Here is a 19,632-nt window from a genome sequence, read left to right on the forward strand (position 1 = left end):
ATATTTAAGCATTACATAAATAAATAAATAATCTAAAATAAAGCACGCAGTAATACTTTCATTAAGCAAAAGCTACTTAGCCAATAGTCATTAATGTAGCAAACACATCCCGTAAACACATATACACACATTATTATTATTATTATTATAGCTTACGAATTGCGTATAATAAACAAACACTCATTATGTCGCATCTTTATTTTTATTTATATCAGTATCACCATCATCATTTTTATTTATAGATGATGGTCCCTTTTTCTACCCCTCGTGATTTTCTTCATTCATTCTAGACGGAGATAATAGATGGAAATGACTTGTGGTCTTTGGCATGGCCAGTCAATTTCTGGTCGTTTGGATAGGCTGAGAGGTTGGGGACGGGCTCGAAGTTGGTGAAAGCACTTTGATCGTTTGGATAGGCAGAGAGGTTGGGAATGGGCTCAAATTCATCAGTGAAAGTGCTTTGATCGTTTGGATAGGCCGAGATGTTGGGAATGGGCTCAAATTCATCGGTGAAAGTGCTTCGATCGTTTGGATAGGCCGAGAGGTTGGGAACGGGCTCAAAGTCATCGGTGAAAGTGCTTCGATCGTTTGGATAGGCCGAGAGGTTGGGGATTGGTTCAAATTCGTCGGTGAAAGCGCGGCTCGTTTTGGTGTTGTGAGAGATCAAAACCTTGATCACCTTTGGCATGGCTTGATCTCTCATCACCTCTCTCCAATACTCGCCTCCCGGGCCATTTCTCGATTCCGTAGTGGTACTAGCAAACTGCTCCAAAATAAATTGTAATTAGTTAGCAAGGTTTTATTTTTGAATTAAATGACAAAATGTACACTCAAATATACTACTTACCAAAAGGATGGCTACGATCACGGAGCCAAATGATTTCATGTCTAAAAATTTTTTTTGCAACTAGGGATTTTTTTTTTTTTTTTTTTTCTTTTTTTTTTTTTTTTTGCGAGGGGATGATATATCAATGAACTTGGTTTATGAAATATCGCCCTTCAAATATATAGCGTTGATTTCACTAGTACGTAAAAACCATTTTAATTTTAATATGATTAATACTGCTCTTGGTACCACTACGTAACTAAGATTATTACTAATAGCTTTCTAAGGGTTTTATTAGAATTATTGAATAACTACTTGTGGGAATAAATACAATTTATCAATTCTTAGAAATTTGAATAAAAATAATTCCACAAAATAATAAAAGAAAAAAAGTACTAGTACACAAAGAAAAAAAAATCATTAATTAAGAAATTAAATTAACCGGATACAAAATTCAAATAAGAGAATGACGCAGGGATCGTTAGAAAATCTCCTTAAACCAATTTCGTATTTTCAATTTAAAAAATACACTAAAAAAAGTACTAAATGATACTAAACGGGGATACCGGTTCCATCCCATTTCTCGGATGGCTCTGAGTCAAAATTTCCGGTACCACGTTTCATAATATGATTTTTTCTCATTTCTCATCACATAGTAATAACAATACGAGAAATGGGGTCATGTGGGATCCCATATGACCACCTTTAATCTTGACATTTTGTAATTGGTCCTTAAATTTATTAGATACATTAATTTATCATGCTTTTTTTTTCGTTTGTTTCTTTCATTTCTTCTTTTAGACGTATGTCTTTATCCCTTTTAGAATTTTCGGTAATATTTTTCAAGTATTTGTTGCAAGTAGCCAATCTTCTACATCTTTTTAAAGATCTAGCCAAAGTTTTATTTTATTAGAGAAATAGCTCACCAGACCGAAATTAATTAAATTAACTGACTAATTAATCTCATCGGTCTGGTGGATTATTTTTATAATAAAATAAAATTTGAGCTATTTTTTAAAAAGAATGTGAGCTATTGATCTATTGGTCTTATTGTGCATATTTTTTTAAGAATATAAAATAGCATGTCATAAGCTTATTCACTTGAGCTCGTCGTAGAAAGATCACGATGAGCATATATATTTGACGAAGATATTACTATAAGAAAAATATCCATGAAATTATTGAGACTTTATGCACTAAGGAAGGAGGGGTTAATTTCTTATCAACTACATAATAATGTCGATTATTTTAGTCGGCATGAGTGGGAGAAGTTTGAAAAGAAAAAATAATGTATGACAATATACAAAGCACTAAGAAAAACACAAATCTAGATTTTAGACCGTTAAGGAAAAAGCAAAAAATTTAGACAATAGATTAATATAAATCCCTTAATACATAGTTAGTAATAATAATCTTGGTTACGTGGTGGATACCAAGTGGTATTAAATAATAAAATGGTTTGTATGTACTAATAATGAGATTGTTGTATTAAGTAGCATACAAGTGGAGGTGTTTGAAATCATCAAGAGATCCTCATCTGACGGCTAAAGCTTCATCAGCGAGCTGGGCGAGCTAAGGAGTTGAGCGAAGCTGCGAGCTGAGCTGAGCGAGCTGCGAGCTAAGCTGAGCGAGCTGCGAGCTAAGTTGAGCGAGCTGCGAGCTAAGTTGAGCGAGCTGGCTTGGTGCTTGCGTGATTCAATTGTTTCTAGGATTCTGAAGACCGTTGGATCATCAGCGAGAGATTGCGTAAAGGACACGTCAGCGTAGCAGGGGCCTTTAAATACGGGCTTGTTGTGATCTTTGTACATAGAACATATTCATAATCATCTAAGCACTCATCTGAGAGAGAAAGACTGAGAGAAAAACATCGTGTGAGAGAGAACTACATGTAAAGATCAGTCTGAGGGTTTTCAGATTGTGTTCGTGTGTATTGTTCATCATCGTTGATAGTGGAACTACCTCAAGGCTGGACGTAGGTCATTTAAGACCGAACCAGGATAAATCCGGTGTGCTCCTACTTTATCTTTTACGTTCTTGTACATTGTGTTTGTATTGATCTGTTTCTTGTATCACAAGGCACTTCAGTTTCGAAGGCTTGTGTATTGAACAGGGTAAAAACGCAACAATTGGTATCAGAGCCTACACAATCTCTGCAAGAACTTCAAGATGGGTCTCACGAAGGTTGAGATCGAAAGATTCGATGGCAAAGGCGACTTCAGCCTGTGGCGCATACGTATGAGGGCAATTCTCGTTCAAATGAAGATGGCAAAGGCACTGGAGGGAGAAAAGGGATTCCCGGCGACGATGTCAGCGACTGAGAAGAATGAGGCTCTCGAATTAGCATATAGCAACCTAATTCTTCATCTCGGAGATAAGGTTATGAGGGAAGTCTCGAAAGAAAAAACTGCGGCTGGGATTTGGTCGAAATTGGAATCCCTCTATATGACCAAATCGCTATCCAATCGAATTCACCTCAAAGGCAGACTGTTTGGTTTCAAAATCGCAGAAGACAAACCAATCAGCGACAGTCTTGATGAATTCAATCGGATCATCATCGATCTGGAAAACATTGATGTAAAGATCGACGACGAAGATCAGGCAGTTATGATCTTGAATGCGCTCCCAAAGAATTACTCGAATTTCGTTGAAGCAATGAAATACGCCAGGGAATCGCTAACCCTAGAAGAGGTTCAAGCTGCGCTGAAATCGAAGGAACTTGACTCAAAATCTGATAAGAAACCTGTTGGCGAAGGGCTCAACATGAGAGGCAAACCAAGGAAGAACTCAAAGTCGAATTCGAAGAATCAATCCAAGAACAAAGCATCAGAGGGAAATGATCAGAAGAATGGCGAAGAAAAGGAATTTCCGTACAAGTGTTATCATTGCCACAAAGAACGACATATGAAGAAAGACTGTCCTGATAAAGACAAAACCTTCAGCAAGCCAAAGAAGCAAGCTAATGCCACAGTTGCTGAGAATGGCTATGATTCTGCTGAAGCCCTCAACATTTCTCATCAAGATTCATCACAATCTTGGGTCCTTGATAGCGGTTGTACCTATCACATGTCACCAAACAAAAGCTGGTTTGAAGATCTCAAAATTGAGAATGGAGGATCAATTCTTCTTGGCAACAACAAAGCTTGTAAGGTGATTGGCACAGGTAACATACGTATCAAAATGTTCGATGGTATTGATAGAATTCTTGATAATGTGAGGTTTATCCCTGAATTAAAAAGAAATCTCATTTCCCTTGGTACTCTAGATGAACAAGGGTACAATTTCCATTCTGAAAATGGAAACTTGTTTGTCTCAAAGGATTCCATTGTTGTCATGAAAGGGACTAGGATAAATGGTCTTTATTTTATGGTTAGATCTACTGTGGTTGGTTCTGCAAATGCAATTGACAGGGAAAACAATTCAAGATTGTGGCATCTAAGGCTTGGCCATGTCAGTGAAAAAGGCATGAATGTCCTGGAGAAACAGGGATGTTTTGGCCAAGGCAAGCTGGGAAAGCTGGAGTTTTGTGAGGACTGCATATATGGAAAAGCCTCAAGAGCCAGTTTCAACAAGGCTGTGCACAGAACTGAAGCAATTTTGGACTACATACACTCAGAGCTCTGGGGACCAGCAAAGGTAACATCACATGGTGGTAACAAGTATTACATGTCTCTCATTGATGAGTATTCTAGGCGTGTATGGGTTTATCTGTTGAAACACAAGAGTGATGCTTTTGAGACCTTTAAAGATTGGAAAATCATGGTTGAAAACCAAACTGGCAAACAAATTAAGAGGCTGAGAACTGACAATGGTCTTGAATATTGTGCTGATGTCTTCAATGAGTTTTGTAGAAAAACAGGTATTCAAAGACATCACACAGTTGTGCACACACCTCAACAAAATGGCTTAGCTGAGAGGTTCAACAGGACAATAATGGAAAGAGTAAGGTGTATGCTTAACCATGCAAGGTTACCTCTCTCTTTCTGGGCAGAAGCTGTCAAAACAGCATGTTATCTCATTAACAGATGTCCTTCCACAGCCATAGACTTAAAGACTCCTATGCAGATGTGGTCTGATCACAAAACTGATTACACAAAACTCAAGGTTTTTGGTTGTACAGCTTATGTTCATATCAAGCAGGGAAAGCTAGAGCCAAGAGCCCTCAAATGCATCTTCATTGGATATCCAGATGGTGTCAAGGGCTATAAACTCTGGTGCTTAGAACCAGGTCACAAAAGATGCATGATCAGCAGGGATGTCACTTTCAATGAAAGTGATTTCCAAAATAGGAAATCAGATGACAAAATCTGGCCTCTATCTGAAAATGAGGCCCCTGAAACCACACAAGTCCAGGTGGAGCTTGGTGAAACTTCAATAGGACAAGCACCACAAGAGGATACTGAACCAGGTGGAGTGGTTGAAGACACTGAGGAACCTGCAGAAGGTTGCTCCCCACGTCAAGAAGTAGAGGCCCAGACACAGGGTTCAGAGAACATTTCTGACTACAACCTTGTCAGAGATAGAAACAGGAGAGTTCCTAAACCTACTCAACGTTTTGGATATGATCTCACTGCCTATGCCTTTATGACAGGATCAACTCTCTTGGAAGAAGAACCAAGGACCTACACAGAAGCGTGCAAGTCAAGTCACTGCAAACAGTGAAAATCTGCTATGCTTGAAGAAATCGACTCTCTGAAGGAAAACAAGACATGGTCTATCGTTGACAAACCTGAAGGACACAAGATCATTGGATCCAGTTGGATATTCAAGCTAAAGGATGGAATTACAGGAGTTGAAGAACCAAGGTTCAAAGCAAGACTTGTGGCAAAAGGGTACTCTCAGACTGAAGGGATAGACTACAATGAAATCTACTCTCCTGTAGTCAAACACAGGTCTATCAGAACCATTCTAGCCCTCTGTGCACATTTTGATTGGGAACTAGATCAAATGGACGTGAAGACAACTTTCCTGTATGGAGACCTGGAAGAACAGATCTTTATGCAGCAACCTGAGGGTTTTGAGGTTGGTTCAAAAGGTGAAAAGGTTTGCTTGCTGCACAAATCTCTATATGGCCTGAAACAATCTCCATGGAAATGGTATTTAAAATTTGATGAGTTCATGATTAGTCATGACTATCAAAGAAGTGAGTATGACTGGTGTGTTTACTTCAAGGATCTGAAAATTTTTGGTTTCATATATCTGCTCCTCTATGTAGATGACATGTTACTTGTGTGCAAGGAAAAATCTGATCTGAACAGGTTAAAGGCACAGCTCAATCAGAGGTTCAAGATGAAGGACTTGGGACCAGCTAAGAAGATCCTTGGCATGGAGATAATTAGAGACAGAAGGAACAAGAAATTGTGCCTCTATCAGCAAAGCTATCTTGGAAAGGTCCTAGAAAGATATGAGATGTCTTTATCAAAGGCAGTATCAACACCCATACCTCAACACTACAAGTTGTCAAGTGCTCAAAGTCCTCAGTCACAAGAGGACATCTTGAGTATGGCCAGGATTCCATATGCAAGTGCAGTAGGTAGTCTCATGTTTGCCATGATCTGTTCTAGACCTGATCTTGCCTATGCTATTAGTCTTGTGAGCAGGTTTATGTCAAACCCTGGCAACGAACACTGGAATGCTGTCAAATGGGTTCTGAGATACCTAAAGGGTACTCTTAAACATGGAGTTATGTATGGTTGCTGTGATACTAACAAAGTGCAGGTGGAAGGTTTTGTTGAGTCTGATTATGCAGGAAGCATTGACACAAGGAAGTCATTAACTGGATATGTGTTCACTGTGTGTGGTAGAGCTGTAAGCTGGAAATCAACTCTCCAGTCAACTGTGGCTCTATCCACAACTGAAGCAGAATACATTGCAATCACTGAGGCTGTAAAGGAAGCCCTATGGATGAAGGGAATCATATATGAACTAGGTTTCAAGCAGCCTCAAGTGATCATCCACAGTGACAGTCAAAACGCTCTTCATTTGGCTAAACATCAGGTGTTTCATGAGCGGTCCAAACACATTGATGTGAAGCTGCATTTTGTCAAAGACATTGTGAGCAAGGGAGAGGTGAAGATCGAGAAGGTGTCTACTGAAGACAACCCAGCTGACATGATGACAAAGCCACTGCCAAGCAACAAATTCAGTCATTGCTTGAGGCTGGTCAATATTGGAAGCTGTGGTTTTGAGGAGTAGATCAAGACGGGGTTTTTTCACTAAATGATGAGAGATGATGTTCAATCAGGTGGATAATTGTTGTATTAAGTAGCATACAAGTGGAGGTGTTTGAAATCATCAAGAGATCCTCATCTGACGGCTAAAGCTTCATCAGCGAGCTGGGCGAGCTAAGGAGTTGAGCGAAGCTGCGAACTGAGCTGAGCGAGCTGCGAGCTAAGTTGAGCGAGCTGGCTTGGTGCTTGCGTGACTCAAGTTTCTCGGATTCTGAAGACCGTTGGATCATCAGCGAGAGATTGCGTAAAGGACACGTCAGCGTAGCAGGGGTCTTTAAATACGGGCTTGTTGTGATCTTTGTACATAGAACATATTCATAATCATCTAAGCACTCATCTGAGAGAGAAAGACTGAGAGAAAAACATCGTGTGAGAGAGAACTACGTGTAAAGATCAGTCTGAGGGTTTTCAGATTGTGTTCGTGTGTATTGTTCATCATCGTTCATCATCGTTGATAGTGGATATTCAAGCTAAAGGATGGAATTACAGGAGTTGAAGAACCAAGGTTCAAAGCAAGACTTGTGGCAAAAGGGTACTCTCAGACTGAAGGGATAGACTACAATGAAATCTACTCTCCTGTAGTCAAACACAGGTCTATCAGAACCATTCTAGCCCTCTGTGCACATTTTGATTGGGAACTAGATCAAATGGACGTGAAGACAACTTTCCTGTATGGAGACCTGGAAGAACAGATCTTTATGCAGCAACCTGAGGGTTTTGAGGTTGGTTCAAAAGGTGAAAAGGTTTGCTTGCTGCACAAATCTCTATATGGCCTGAAACAATCTCCATGGCCTGAAACAATCTCCATGGAAATGGTATTTAAAATTTGATGAGTTCATGATTAGTCATGACTATCAAAGAAGTGAGTATGACTGGTGTGTTTACTTCAAGGATCTGAAAATTTTTGGTTTCATATATCTGCTCCTCTATGTAGATGACATGTTACTTGTGTGCAAGGAAAAATCTGATCTGAACAGGTTAAAGGCACAGCTCAATCAGAGGTTCAAGATGAAGGACTTGGGACCAGCTAAGAAGATCCTTGGCATGGAGATAATTAGAGACAGAAGGAACAAGAAATTGTGCCTCTATCAGCAAAGCTATCTTGGAAAGGTCCTAGAAAGATATGAGATGTCTTTATCAAAGGCAGTATCAACACCCATACCTCAACACTACAAGTTGTCAAGTGCTCAAAGTCCTCAGTCACAAGAGGACATCTTGAGTATGGCCAGGATTCCATATGCAAGTGCAGTAGGTAGTCTCATGTTTGCCATGATCTGTTCTAGACCTGATCTTGCCTATGCTATTAGTCTTGTGAGCAGGTTTATGTCAAACCCTGGCAACGAACACTGGAATGCTGTCAAATGGGTTCTGAGATACCTAAAGGGTACTCTTAAACATGGAGTTATGTATGGTTGCTGTGATACTAACAAAGTGCAGGTGGAAGGTTTTGTTGAGTCTGATTATGCAGGAAGCATTGACACAAGGAAGTCATTAACTGGATATGTGTTCACTGTGTGTGGTAGAGCTGTAAGCTGGAAATCAACTCTCCAGTCAACTGTGGCTCTATCCACAACTGAAGCAGAATACATTGCAATCACTGAGGCTGTAAAGGAAGCCCTATGGATGAAGGGAATCATATATGAACTAGGTTTCAAGCAGCCTCAAGTGATCATCCACAGTGACAGTCAAAACGCTCTTCATTTGGCTAAACATCAGGTGTTTCATGAGCGGTCCAAACACATTGATGTGAAGCTGCATTTTGTCAAAGACATTGTGAGCAAGGGAGAGGTGAAGATCGAGAAGGTGTCTACTGAAGACAACCCAGCTGACATGATGACAAAGCCACTGCCAAGCAACAAATTCAGTCATTGCTTGAGGCTGGTCAATATTGGAAGCTGTGGTTTTGAGGAGTAGATCAAGACGGGGTTTTTTCACTAAATGATGAGAGATGATGTTCAATCAGGTGGATAATTGTTGTATTAAGTAGCATACAAGTGGAGGTGTTTGAAATCATCAAGAGATCCTCATCTGACGGCTAAAGCTTCATCAGCGAGCTGGGCGAGCTAAGGAGTTGAGCGAAGCTGCGAACTGAGCTGAGCGAGCTGCGAGCTAAGTTGAGCGAGCTGGCTTGGTGCTTGCGTGACTCAAGTTTCTCGGATTCTGAAGACCGTTGGATCATCAGCGAGAGATTGCGTAAAGGACACGTCAGCGTAGCAGGGGTCTTTAAATACGGGCTTGTTGTGATCTTTGTACATAGAACATATTCATAATCATCTAAGCACTCATCTGAGAGAGAAAGACTGAGAGAAAAACATCGTGTGAGAGAGAACTACGTGTAAAGATCAGTCTGAGGGTTTTCAGATTGTGTTCGTGTGTATTGTTCATCATCGTTCATCATCGTTGATAGTGGATATTCAAGCTAAAGGATGGAATTACAGGAGTTGAAGAACCAAGGTTCAAAGCAAGACTTGTGGCAAAAGGGTACTCTCAGACTGAAGGGATAGACTACAATGAAATCTACTCTCCTGTAGTCAAACACAGGTCTATCAGAACCATTCTAGCCCTCTGTGCACATTTTGATTGGGAACTAGATCAAATGGACGTGAAGACAACTTTCCTGTATGGAGACCTGGAAGAACAGATCTTTATGCAGCAACCTGAGGGTTTTGAGGTTGGTTCAAAAGGTGAAAAGGTTTGCTTGCTGCACAAATCTCTATATGGCCTGAAACAATCTCCATGGAAATGGTATTTAAAATTTGATGAGTTCATGATTAGTCATGACTATCAAAGAAGTGAGTATGACTGGTGTGTTTACTTCAAGGATCTGAAAATTTTTGGTTTCATATATCTGCTCCTCTATGTAGATGACATGTTACTTGTGTGCAAGGAAAAATCTGATCTGAACAGGTTAAAGGCACAGCTCAATCAGAGGTTCAAGATGAAGGACTTGGGACCAGCTAAGAAGATCCTTGGCATGGAGATAATTAGAGACAGAAGGAACAAGAAATTGTGCCTCTATCAGCAAAGCTATCTTGGAAAGGTCCTAGAAAGATATGAGATGTCTTTATCAAAGGCAGTATCAACACCCATACCTCAACACTACAAGTTGTCAAGTGCTCAAAGTCCTCAGTCACAAGAGGACATCTTGAGTATGGCCAGGATTCCATATGCAAGTGCAGTAGGTAGTCTTATGTTTGCCATGATCTGTTCTAGACCTGATCTTGCCTATGCTATTAGTCTTGTGAGCAGGTTTATGTCAAACCCTGGCAACGAACACTGGAATGCTGTCAAATGGGTTCTGAGATACCTAAAGGGTACTCTTAAACATGGAGTTATGTATGGTTGCTGTGATACTAACAAAGTGCAGGTGGAAGGTTTTGTTGAGTCTGATTATGCAGGAAGCATTGACACAAGGAAGTCATTAACTGGATATGTGTTCACTGTGTGTGGTAGAGCTGTAAGCTGGAAATCAACTCTCCAGTCAACTGTGGCTCTATCCACAACTGAAGCAGAATACATTGCAATCACTGAGGCTGTAAAGGAAGCCCTATGGATGAAGGGAATCATATATGAACTAGGTTTCAAGCAGCCTCAAGTGATCATCCACAGTGACAGTCAAAACGCTCTTCATTTGGCTAAACATCAGGTGTTTCATGAGCGGTCCAAACACATTGATGTGAAGCTGCATTTTGTCAAAGACATTGTGAGCAAGGGAGAGGTGAAGATCGAGAAGGTGTCTACTGAAGACAACCCAGCTGACATGATGACAAAGCCACTGCCAAGCAACAAATTCAGTCATTGCTTGAGGCTGGTCAATATTGGAAGCTGTGGTTTTGAGGAGTAGATCAAGACGGGGTTTTTTCACTAAATGATGAGAGATGATGTTCAATCAGGTGGATAATTGTTGTATTAAGTAGCATACAAGTGGAGGTGTTTGAAATCATCAAGAGATCCTCATCTGACGGCTAAAGCTTCATCAGCGAGCTGGGCGAGCTAAGGAGTTGAGCGAAGCTGCGAACTGAGCTGAGCGAGCTGCGAGCTAAGTTGAGCGAGCTGGCTTGGTGCTTGCGTGACTCAAGTTTCTCGGATTCTGAAGACTGTTGGATCATCAGCGAGAGATTGCGTAAAGGACACGTCAGCGTAGCAGGGGTCTTTAAATACGGGCTTGTTGTGATCTTTGTACATAGAACATATTCATAATCATCTAAGCACTCATCTGAGAGAGAAAGACTGAGAGAAAAACATCGTGTGAGAGAGAACTACGTGTAAAGATCAGTCTGAGGGTTTTCAGATTGTGTTCGTGTGTATTGTTCATCATCGTTGATAGTGGAACTACCCCAAGGCTGGACGTAGGTCATTTAAGACCGAACCAGGATAAATCCGGTGTGCTCCTACTTTATCTTTTACGTTCTTGTACATTGTGTTTGTATTGATCTGTTTCTTGTATCACAAGGCACTTCAGTTTCGAAGGCTTGTGTATTGAACAGGGTCAAAAACGCAACAGAGATCAACGCTATAAATTTGAAGGACGTACGTTTCAGAAACAAAGCTTCAAACAACATTTGTAGACATGAAATCCGTTGGCACCGTGATCTTAGCCATCTTTGCAATCCTTTTGGTAAGTAGTATTTATGAGTTTACTACATTACATATGTAGTTTAATTAGAAAAAAAAAATTAAATCTTGCTAATTACAATTAATTTTGGAGCAGTTTACTAGTAGCACTACGGAATCAAGAAATGGCCCGGGAGGCGAGTATTGGAGAGAGGTGATGAAAGATGAAGCCATGCCAAAGGAGATCAAGGGCTTGATATCTCATCACAACACCAAAACGAGCAGCGCTTTCACCGATGACATCGAGCCCGTCCCCAACCTCACGGCTTATCCTAACGATCGAAGTGCTTTCACCGATGACTTTGAGCCCGTCCCCAATGTCACGGCTTATCCTAAAGATCGAAGTGCTTTCACCGATCCCCAACGTCTCCGCATATCCCAACGACCCAAAATCGACTAGCCATGCCAAAGATCACAAGTCATTTGCTCAAGAGTTCGAGCCAAGCCCTAATATCTCCGTCTATAATGCATGAAGAAAGTCAGGAAGGCTGGAAAAAGGGATCATTATCTATATAATGGTGATGATGATGATGATTTTGATATAAACATAAAAAAAAATGCGACAAAATTATGAAGTGTTTGTCTGTTCGCAGTATGTAAGCTATAATAATGATAATGTACGTTTACGTGTGTATGTGTGTACGTGATATGTATTGCTACAATAATGTACTATTGGACAACTTTTCAAAAAAAAAATGTGCTATTGGAGAAGTGTTTTTGTTTTATTAAATTATTATTGTGTTTTATTTTACTTTTGTTTATTTACTGTAATAGTACGTATATATTTTATAATCCTGGAATTTATTTTAGGGAAAAATACTAATATTAAACGCAAAATATCTGTTTTTTAAAATTATACTCATTTTGGTAAAATAACAAGTAAAAATTACTAAAAATCTCGATTATTGATTTTTTTTTTTTTTGTTAAGCCAGCTTTGCTACAATGGAGATTGAACCCACGACCTCCACACAGGAGGTGATGTGGAATTACCACTAGGCTATCCTAGGTACCACATCGATTATAGAATTTATACAACAGTTGTATCAATATTAAATGTTATTATGATTAATTAAGGCGCAAAAAGCAAAAAAAGGGATAAACTTTGTAACATCAATAAAAAATAAATGATAATTTAAACAGTAATGAGATACCGAGAGTAAGAGCAAAACTAGAATTTTAAGATGAGAGTGCCCGATGATAGGTAATATAAATTTTGCATAAATATGTGTATATATAATTTAAGTAAACTAAACTATTTTAAAATATGTGCATATTATGTAGTTAAAAATACTATGTAATTTTAACGATCTATATAAATATTTGTTTTAATTTTTTTAAAAAGTAGGGGTGGCCTATGCAGTACTTAGTTTTCGCCACTCAGACCATACTTTTTATGCAAAAAAAAAAAAAAAAAAAAGACTGAGACCATATTTGAGTAAAACTTTTGCTTAGGAATGAATTTTTTGTTTAACACATACATCATTCAACATCCCATAGTTATTATTTGACGTGTATGAGAATCTGAGCCCAGTTACTTTTTATCGTAAAACGAACAGTTTCCAGGCGAATAACAACAGATATTTGAGTTTCTGGGCCGAATTGCATCGGGAATATATATACACGCTTTGGTTCATAAAATGAGATTAGCAGATAACGTTCGATCCTAACATTAATTAGGACATTGCATGAGTCTTTGTAGCCTGTATATACTATGTACTATGTATTAGTGCAAATGGGCTTATAATTATCTAATTTTTCGAGGATTAACAATTATGATTAATTACGTATCGGAATCCGCAAGAAACGACATCGAAAAGAAAACCATGCATGTTGACCATTCTAGATCATAAAAGAACAAAAGAAACCATATTACGTGTACACACAATTGAAAAACTGGCATTAATTGCCTTGGGATTATATTTTTGGCTATAAAAGCAAACGACAACAATACTGTACACATTCTCAAAACACAACTAATAAAATATTATCTGAATTAGACCATGAAGTCCATTTTCGTCTGCCTTATTCTCTTTTCGGTTCTCTTGGTAATAAAATTACGGTTTCTCTATTTGTATATATTAAGTGAATTTTTGAAATTTAATATAATTATTGTGTTTGGTGTACATCAGATGGGAGACGCAAGAAACGACATCGGAGGGTATTGGAAGAGTGTGATGAATGAACAACCGATTCCAGAAGCAATCAGATCAGACATTTTTGTTGATGATCAAGACTTGCCAGCTGGGTCTGATCATGAAAGTCTGGTCTCTTTCGTGAAGGACTTTGATGTTCAGTCAAGTGCCATTATTTACCACAGCCATACTTCGAAGCCTCGTCAGGCTGCAGATAATGAGATCAGTTCACGTGACTGAATCTGGTTTATATTTGCATGATAGCACTGAAAATCTTTCTCTCTTATAAGTGTTTTGCTTTTCATCTTCTGTGTTCTGTACTCAGATTTCAGTTGTGTAATGACGGTGCTCAATTAAATGTGATATGCGTATTTATGAACGCTGGGATTAATTGTTCTGGTTAATATAGTTTTTATTTATGCATTTCCTGTTCAATACTAAACATTCTGAAATATAGGAATAGGAATATACTCGTTTATAGTTTATATTTTATTTATCATTTATGGTAATTAGTATAATAATCTTAGTTTAATTCAGGATAATATTAACTAATAAGTATTGAGAAATTTCATTTTCTAGACCCAAAAACTATGGAAATATCACAATTAGACCCGTTACTTAAAAAAATATCTAAAATTGGACTTTTAGACACTTTTCGGACAAAAATACTCTAGCAAGACCATATAACACTACTAAAAAAAATTCATTCCCTACCACTACTACAAAATTGATTTTCTGATGCGCAAGACTATCAGATGCGACTAGTCGCACCTAAAAGTCGCATCTAAATGACTTTCAGGTGGGACTAGTCGCATCTGATAGTCTTTCAGAAGCCGAAAAAATTCGCTCAAATTGTCTTTTGATTTTGACAATCCGATGCGACTAGTCGCACCTGAAAATATGTTGAAACTTTCAGGTGCGATTATGTCGCATCAGATAGTTTGAAATTTTTGAGCGGGCCTCATCTCCCCCTCTTTTATTTCATTAGTCTGACGTGGTGAATGAAATTTTTATTTTTTATTTTTATAATCAGGTGCGACTAGTCGCACCTGATAACTCATCAGATGCGACTAGTCGCATCTGATAGTCTTATCAGGTGCGATTCTGTCGCACCTGATTATTAGGGTTTTGTTTAAAAACCCAGGTCGCGATCCTTTCTTCTCCAGCCGCTCAAACTCTGTTAAAAAAAAAAACGCTCTCTCTCTCCCTGCGAACTTCTCTTCTTCTCCGGTTGTAAACTCATTAGCCCACATCCATCTCCTCCGTCCCTCTCTTCTCCGACTATTCCTTCGCCTAAGAACACTTCGCCGACCACCACTGGACCACCACACCGAGCTCTGCCGAGTCCCAGCCATACCGAGCTCCGCCGCCGAGTCTCAAGTTCCGCTGCCTCCGAGTCCCAGCCACACCGAGCTCCGCCGCTGTCGCTGCTCCATCTCCTCCGTCCCTCTCTTCTCGGCCTCTTCCTTCGCCGACCACCACGCCACGTACCCGTACCCGGCCACCGGACCTCCGCCTCATCCGGCCACCGGACCTCGCCAGTCACCACTGTCTCTCTCTCTCACTCGGTATTTCTCTCTCTCACTCCCTCTCTGCCTCGCTCCCTCTCTGCCTCGCTCTCTCACAGCTCGGTTTAAACTCACAGCCGTACGTCGTCTCGTGCCTCCGGACCTCGCCGTGCGCTCAGCCCCGGCCCCGCTGCCTCCGAGTCACCACCGACTCTCTCTCTCACTCGGTATTTCTCTCTCTCGCTCCCTCTCTGCCTCGCTCCCTCTCTGCCTCGCTCTCTCACAGCCGTACGTCGTCTCGTGCCTCCGGACCTCGCCGTGCGCTCAGCCCCGGCCCCGCTGCCTCCGAGTCACCACCGACTCTCTCTCTCACTCGGTATTTCTCTCTCTTGCTCCCTCTCTGCCTCGCTCCCTCTCTGCCTCGCTCTCTCTAACTCGGTTTAAACTCACAGCCGTCGTCTCGTGCCTCCGGACCTCACCGTGCGCTCAGCCCCGACCCCGCTGCCTCCGAGTCCCAGCCACACCGAGCCTCTGTCCCCGAGTCCCAGCCTCCGAGCCGCTGTCCCCGAGTCCCCGGCCGGCCGTCCTAGGTTAGTGTATATATATATATTAGTGTATATATTAGTTAGTTAGGTTAGTGTATATATATAATATGTTAGGTTAGTGTATATATATAATATGTTAGGTTAGTTAATTAATGTGAAGTATGTAAGTTAATAATAATGTGTAACTTAATTAGTATTAATTTGATAATTAATTTAACATGTTTAGTAATTTGATAATTAATTTTGATAATTGATTGTAAATGAGTTAGTATTAATATGATATATGGTTAAAATAAGTTTGATTTTGATAATTAAGTTTAATAATGTGATTAGTTTATATTAGGTTAAAATTAAGTTTTAGTTGTTTTTTGACATGTTTTGAAATATAGTTTGTGACATTTTTAAATTTTTTTCTTTTAATTAATTTAGATTAATTGTAAGTAAATTATTACCTAGAAATTGTAATTAGTTTAATAATTACATTTATGTTGCTTAGTTTATAATTAGTTAATTAATTTGTGATAAGTTTGCGTAGTTGATTTAACATGTAATTAAATTGTAATTTAAATAAGAAAAATAGTTTTGTGACATGCTTTGATAGTTTGTGACATGTTTGATAGTTTGTGATATTTTGTTTATTTCGATTTTTCATTTATAAATGTTGTGATCGAACCACGGAGGTTCGGTTTAGGGCTGAGCTAATTTATAGGATAGTTCTGGATGGTTTGTGTATGTTTTTAAATAATTTTGCAGGTTTTTGGTTTGTCAGTATAATAGGGGAAACTCTGCCGAAATTTCGGTAGAGTTTCGAATTAATTAGTTTAAAACCTCCCAACTTATTCAATCCGAGCTCAAAATAACATAGAATTCATAATCTCTCTTTCATTTTGATCTCCGTCGTCCTTTATCAATAACTCTTCCAAACTTTCATTTCTCGCTCTCATTTAGCGAAATGTCCAATCCAAGTAGAGATTGGATCACGGAGAATAATCGGGTGACATTGCAGTACAAAACCGGTGTTAACGAGTTTATTCGCGCTGCAAGAAGATTCCCTAACGAAATTGGCAAATATCGGTGTCCTTGCAAACCTTGCAACAACGTGAGATGGCACGACATCGGGGTTGTCAGGAATCATTTGCAGAACAAGGGGTTTACCCCAGGCTACACAAAATGGTATCATCACGGCGAGCTCGAGCGTGTCGTACTTCCTCATGAAGAAGATTCCATCGGAGGAACAGATCAGAGAGGAATAGGAGGATTGCACGGTGCTGTGGAGGATATCAGGGATCACGAGGATTTTGACGATGCTACGGAGCCGACCCAGAGCGAGGTGCGTGCAGAGGAGCAAGTGGAAGACCTCTTCGCCGAGTTGGAAGCAGAATTGTACCCTGGATGCAAAGAGTTTTCTTCTTTGTCGTTCTTGGTTTCGTTGATGCACCTCAAAGTCACGAACCATTGGACGAACAAGTCTTTTACAGAACTCTTGCAGCTCTTGAAGAAGTCTCATCCAGCTGGTAATCGAATTCCGGAGAAGCATTACGAGGCAAAGGAGAAGCTGAAGCGTTTTGGCATGGGATACGAGATGATCGATGCGTGTATTAACGATTGTGTCCTATTTCGAAAAGATCTCGCGGAAGTCGACGTGTGTCCAGTATGCAACGAGAGCAGATGGAAGCCAACTGGAAAAATGATACCGCAAAAGATTTTGCGATATTTTCCTCTGAAAGATCGATTGAAGCGGTTGTACGCGTCTCGACACACGTCGCTTTTGATGCAGTGGCACGAAAGAGATCACGTCAGGGAAGTTGGTGTTCTACGACATCCTGCGGATGGTACGACGTGGAAAAACCTGGACGAGAGATACCCAGGCTTTGCTGCAGAGCCTCGAAACGTGCGGCTTGGACTAGCAGCGGATGGATTCAATCCGTTCGGAGAAATGAGTTTATCGTACAGCATGTGGCCTGTGGTACTAACTGCGTACAACTTGCCGCCTTGGTTATGCATGAAGAAAGAGTACTTGATGCTGACGCTTTTGATCCCGGGGCCTCACTCACCAGGAAAGGACATGGACGTGTTTTTGCAGCCAATTGTCGAAGAGCTGAAAGAACTGTGGGAGACCGGATTCCGCGTTCGAGATGGCGCCAACGATGAAGTGTTTCGATTGCGTGCCGCGCTACTTTGGACGATTAACGATTTTCCAGCTCGATCCTATTTATCGGGATGGAGTGGCCAAGGGTATCTCGCTTGCCCGACGTGCAACCTTGACACGCCGTCTTTGAAAGTCAGAAACAGGATCGTTTACTACGACCATCGTCGATTCTTGCGTATGCGTCACCGATTGAGAAAAAGCACCGATCACTACAAGGATCGCCACGAGAAACGTAGTAAACCCGAGAAGTTGACTCCGCAAGACATACTCGCTCAGTTGGCTAGTGTCTCTTCCATGACAACTGGAAAACATGCTGGTTCCGTGGGCAGAAAACAAAAGCGAGCCGAGTGCGAACTAAATTGGGCCAAGAAAAGCATCTTTTACGAGTTGCCGTACTGGTCAGATTTGGAGTTGAAGCATAACATGGACTTCATGCACATAGAGAAGAACGTGTGCGAGAATCTTCTCGGAACCTTGCTCAGCTTAGAAAATAAGAACTACGACACAGATAAGGCGAGGTTTGATTTGATGGACTTGGGCATCAAGACCGCTCTCCACTTGAAAAAACAAGGGGATTCGTGGTACAAACCGCGAGCATCGTACACCTTAACCCTTGTTCAGAGGCAGCGATTTACCGAGTTCCTCCAATCTGTCAAATTTCCAGATGGGGTCGCTGGGAATTTGAAGAAAAATGTGACTGCTGATGGAAAACTCACAGGTTTGAAGTCGCATGATTGCCACGTGATCTTGCAGAGGTTGTTGGCTGTTGGTATTCGTCCTTTTGTGCCAAAAGAAATACATCAGACGATCTCCGAGCTTTGCAACTTTTTCAAGCTGATAAGTTCGAGAACCTTGAGAGTAGAAGATCTTGAAAATGCGCAAGAGTCTATCATCGAGATCTTGTGTAAGCTTGAGATGATATTTCCACCAGCTTTTTTCACGATCATGATTCACGTGGCGATTCTTCTACCAGATGAAGCGTTGTATGGCGGCCCGGTGCATATGCGGTGGATGTACCCATTTGAGAGATACCTTGGGACATTAAAACATTTTGTCAAAAATAGAGCTAGACCAGAAGGCTCTATTGCGGAAGCTTATGTTGTAGAAGAAGCTCTGACGTTCGTTGCAAGGTATCTTGAAGATAAAAAAAAGTGTAGATGAAGTTCAAGTGCAAGAGCTCTCTGTTTTTCGATCCGAGATGTGTGTGCCTTATGGGATGATGAAACCGATAGTATTAGACGACGAACAGAAAGAGAACGCGGAGTGGTACATCTATACCAACTGTCCTGAAGTGGATCCATATTTGACGTAAGTTATCGTTGGGAATGTGTTTCAATTCATTCTTTTTTATATATTGCTATTGAAGTAATGTTTTTAATAACAACGAGCATTTGGATCTCTTGAGCGAATCTGGAGTTCGCGATATTGAAGCGGAGCATAGAAAGAGGTTCAAAATTTGGTTTGAGAAGAAGGTAATAACACAATATCAATGCAATTTTTTGATAAACGCACAAGTGCTAATCAATGCTTTCTTTCGTAATCAGATTTTTGATATGAAAGCTAGTGGTTCTGACGTGTCTGACGAGCTCTATTCGCTTTCTATCGGTTCCCTTCAAGTCGCCTATCAATA

The 19,632-nt window shown here is 40.4% G+C and overlaps 2 protein-coding genes and 1 long non-coding RNA gene across 3 annotated transcripts; 2 read left to right on the forward strand and 1 right to left on the reverse strand.

Annotated features, from left to right (window-relative positions):
* Window positions 1-286: 286 nt before the first annotated feature.
* LOC149393847 (uncharacterized) lies at window positions 287-946 on the reverse strand. The gene is made up of 2 exons (XM_089618186.1): window positions 848-946; window positions 287-763 (listed from the first exon to the last, which is right to left on the reverse strand). The coding sequence occupies exons 1-2, from the start codon at window positions 884-886 to the stop codon at window positions 287-289; spliced, it is 516 nt and encodes a 171-aa protein (XP_089474312.1). The 5' UTR covers window positions 887-946.
* A 10,610-nt stretch (window positions 947-11,556) lies between these two features.
* LOC149393848 (organ-specific protein P4-like) lies at window positions 11,557-12,067 on the forward strand. The gene is made up of 2 exons (XM_089618187.1): window positions 11,557-11,671; window positions 11,765-12,067. The coding sequence occupies exons 1-2, from the start codon at window positions 11,624-11,626 to the stop codon at window positions 12,065-12,067; spliced, it is 351 nt and encodes a 116-aa protein (XP_089474313.1). The 5' UTR covers window positions 11,557-11,623.
* A 1,571-nt stretch (window positions 12,068-13,638) lies between these two features.
* On the forward strand, window positions 13,639-14,104 carry LOC149393849 (uncharacterized). The gene is made up of 2 exons (XR_016299775.1): window positions 13,639-13,713; window positions 13,798-14,104. It is a non-coding gene; the product is annotated as an uncharacterized LOC149393849 (long non-coding RNA).
* Window positions 14,105-19,632: the final 5,528 nt, after the last annotated feature.

Source organism: Urtica dioica, chromosome 6, assembly GCF_054948205.1.
Source record: "Urtica dioica subsp. dioica isolate 48M chromosome 6, U.dioica_male_clone48M_v1_H2, whole genome shotgun sequence".
NCBI lineage: Eukaryota > Viridiplantae > Streptophyta > Magnoliopsida > Rosales > Urticaceae > Urtica > Urtica dioica.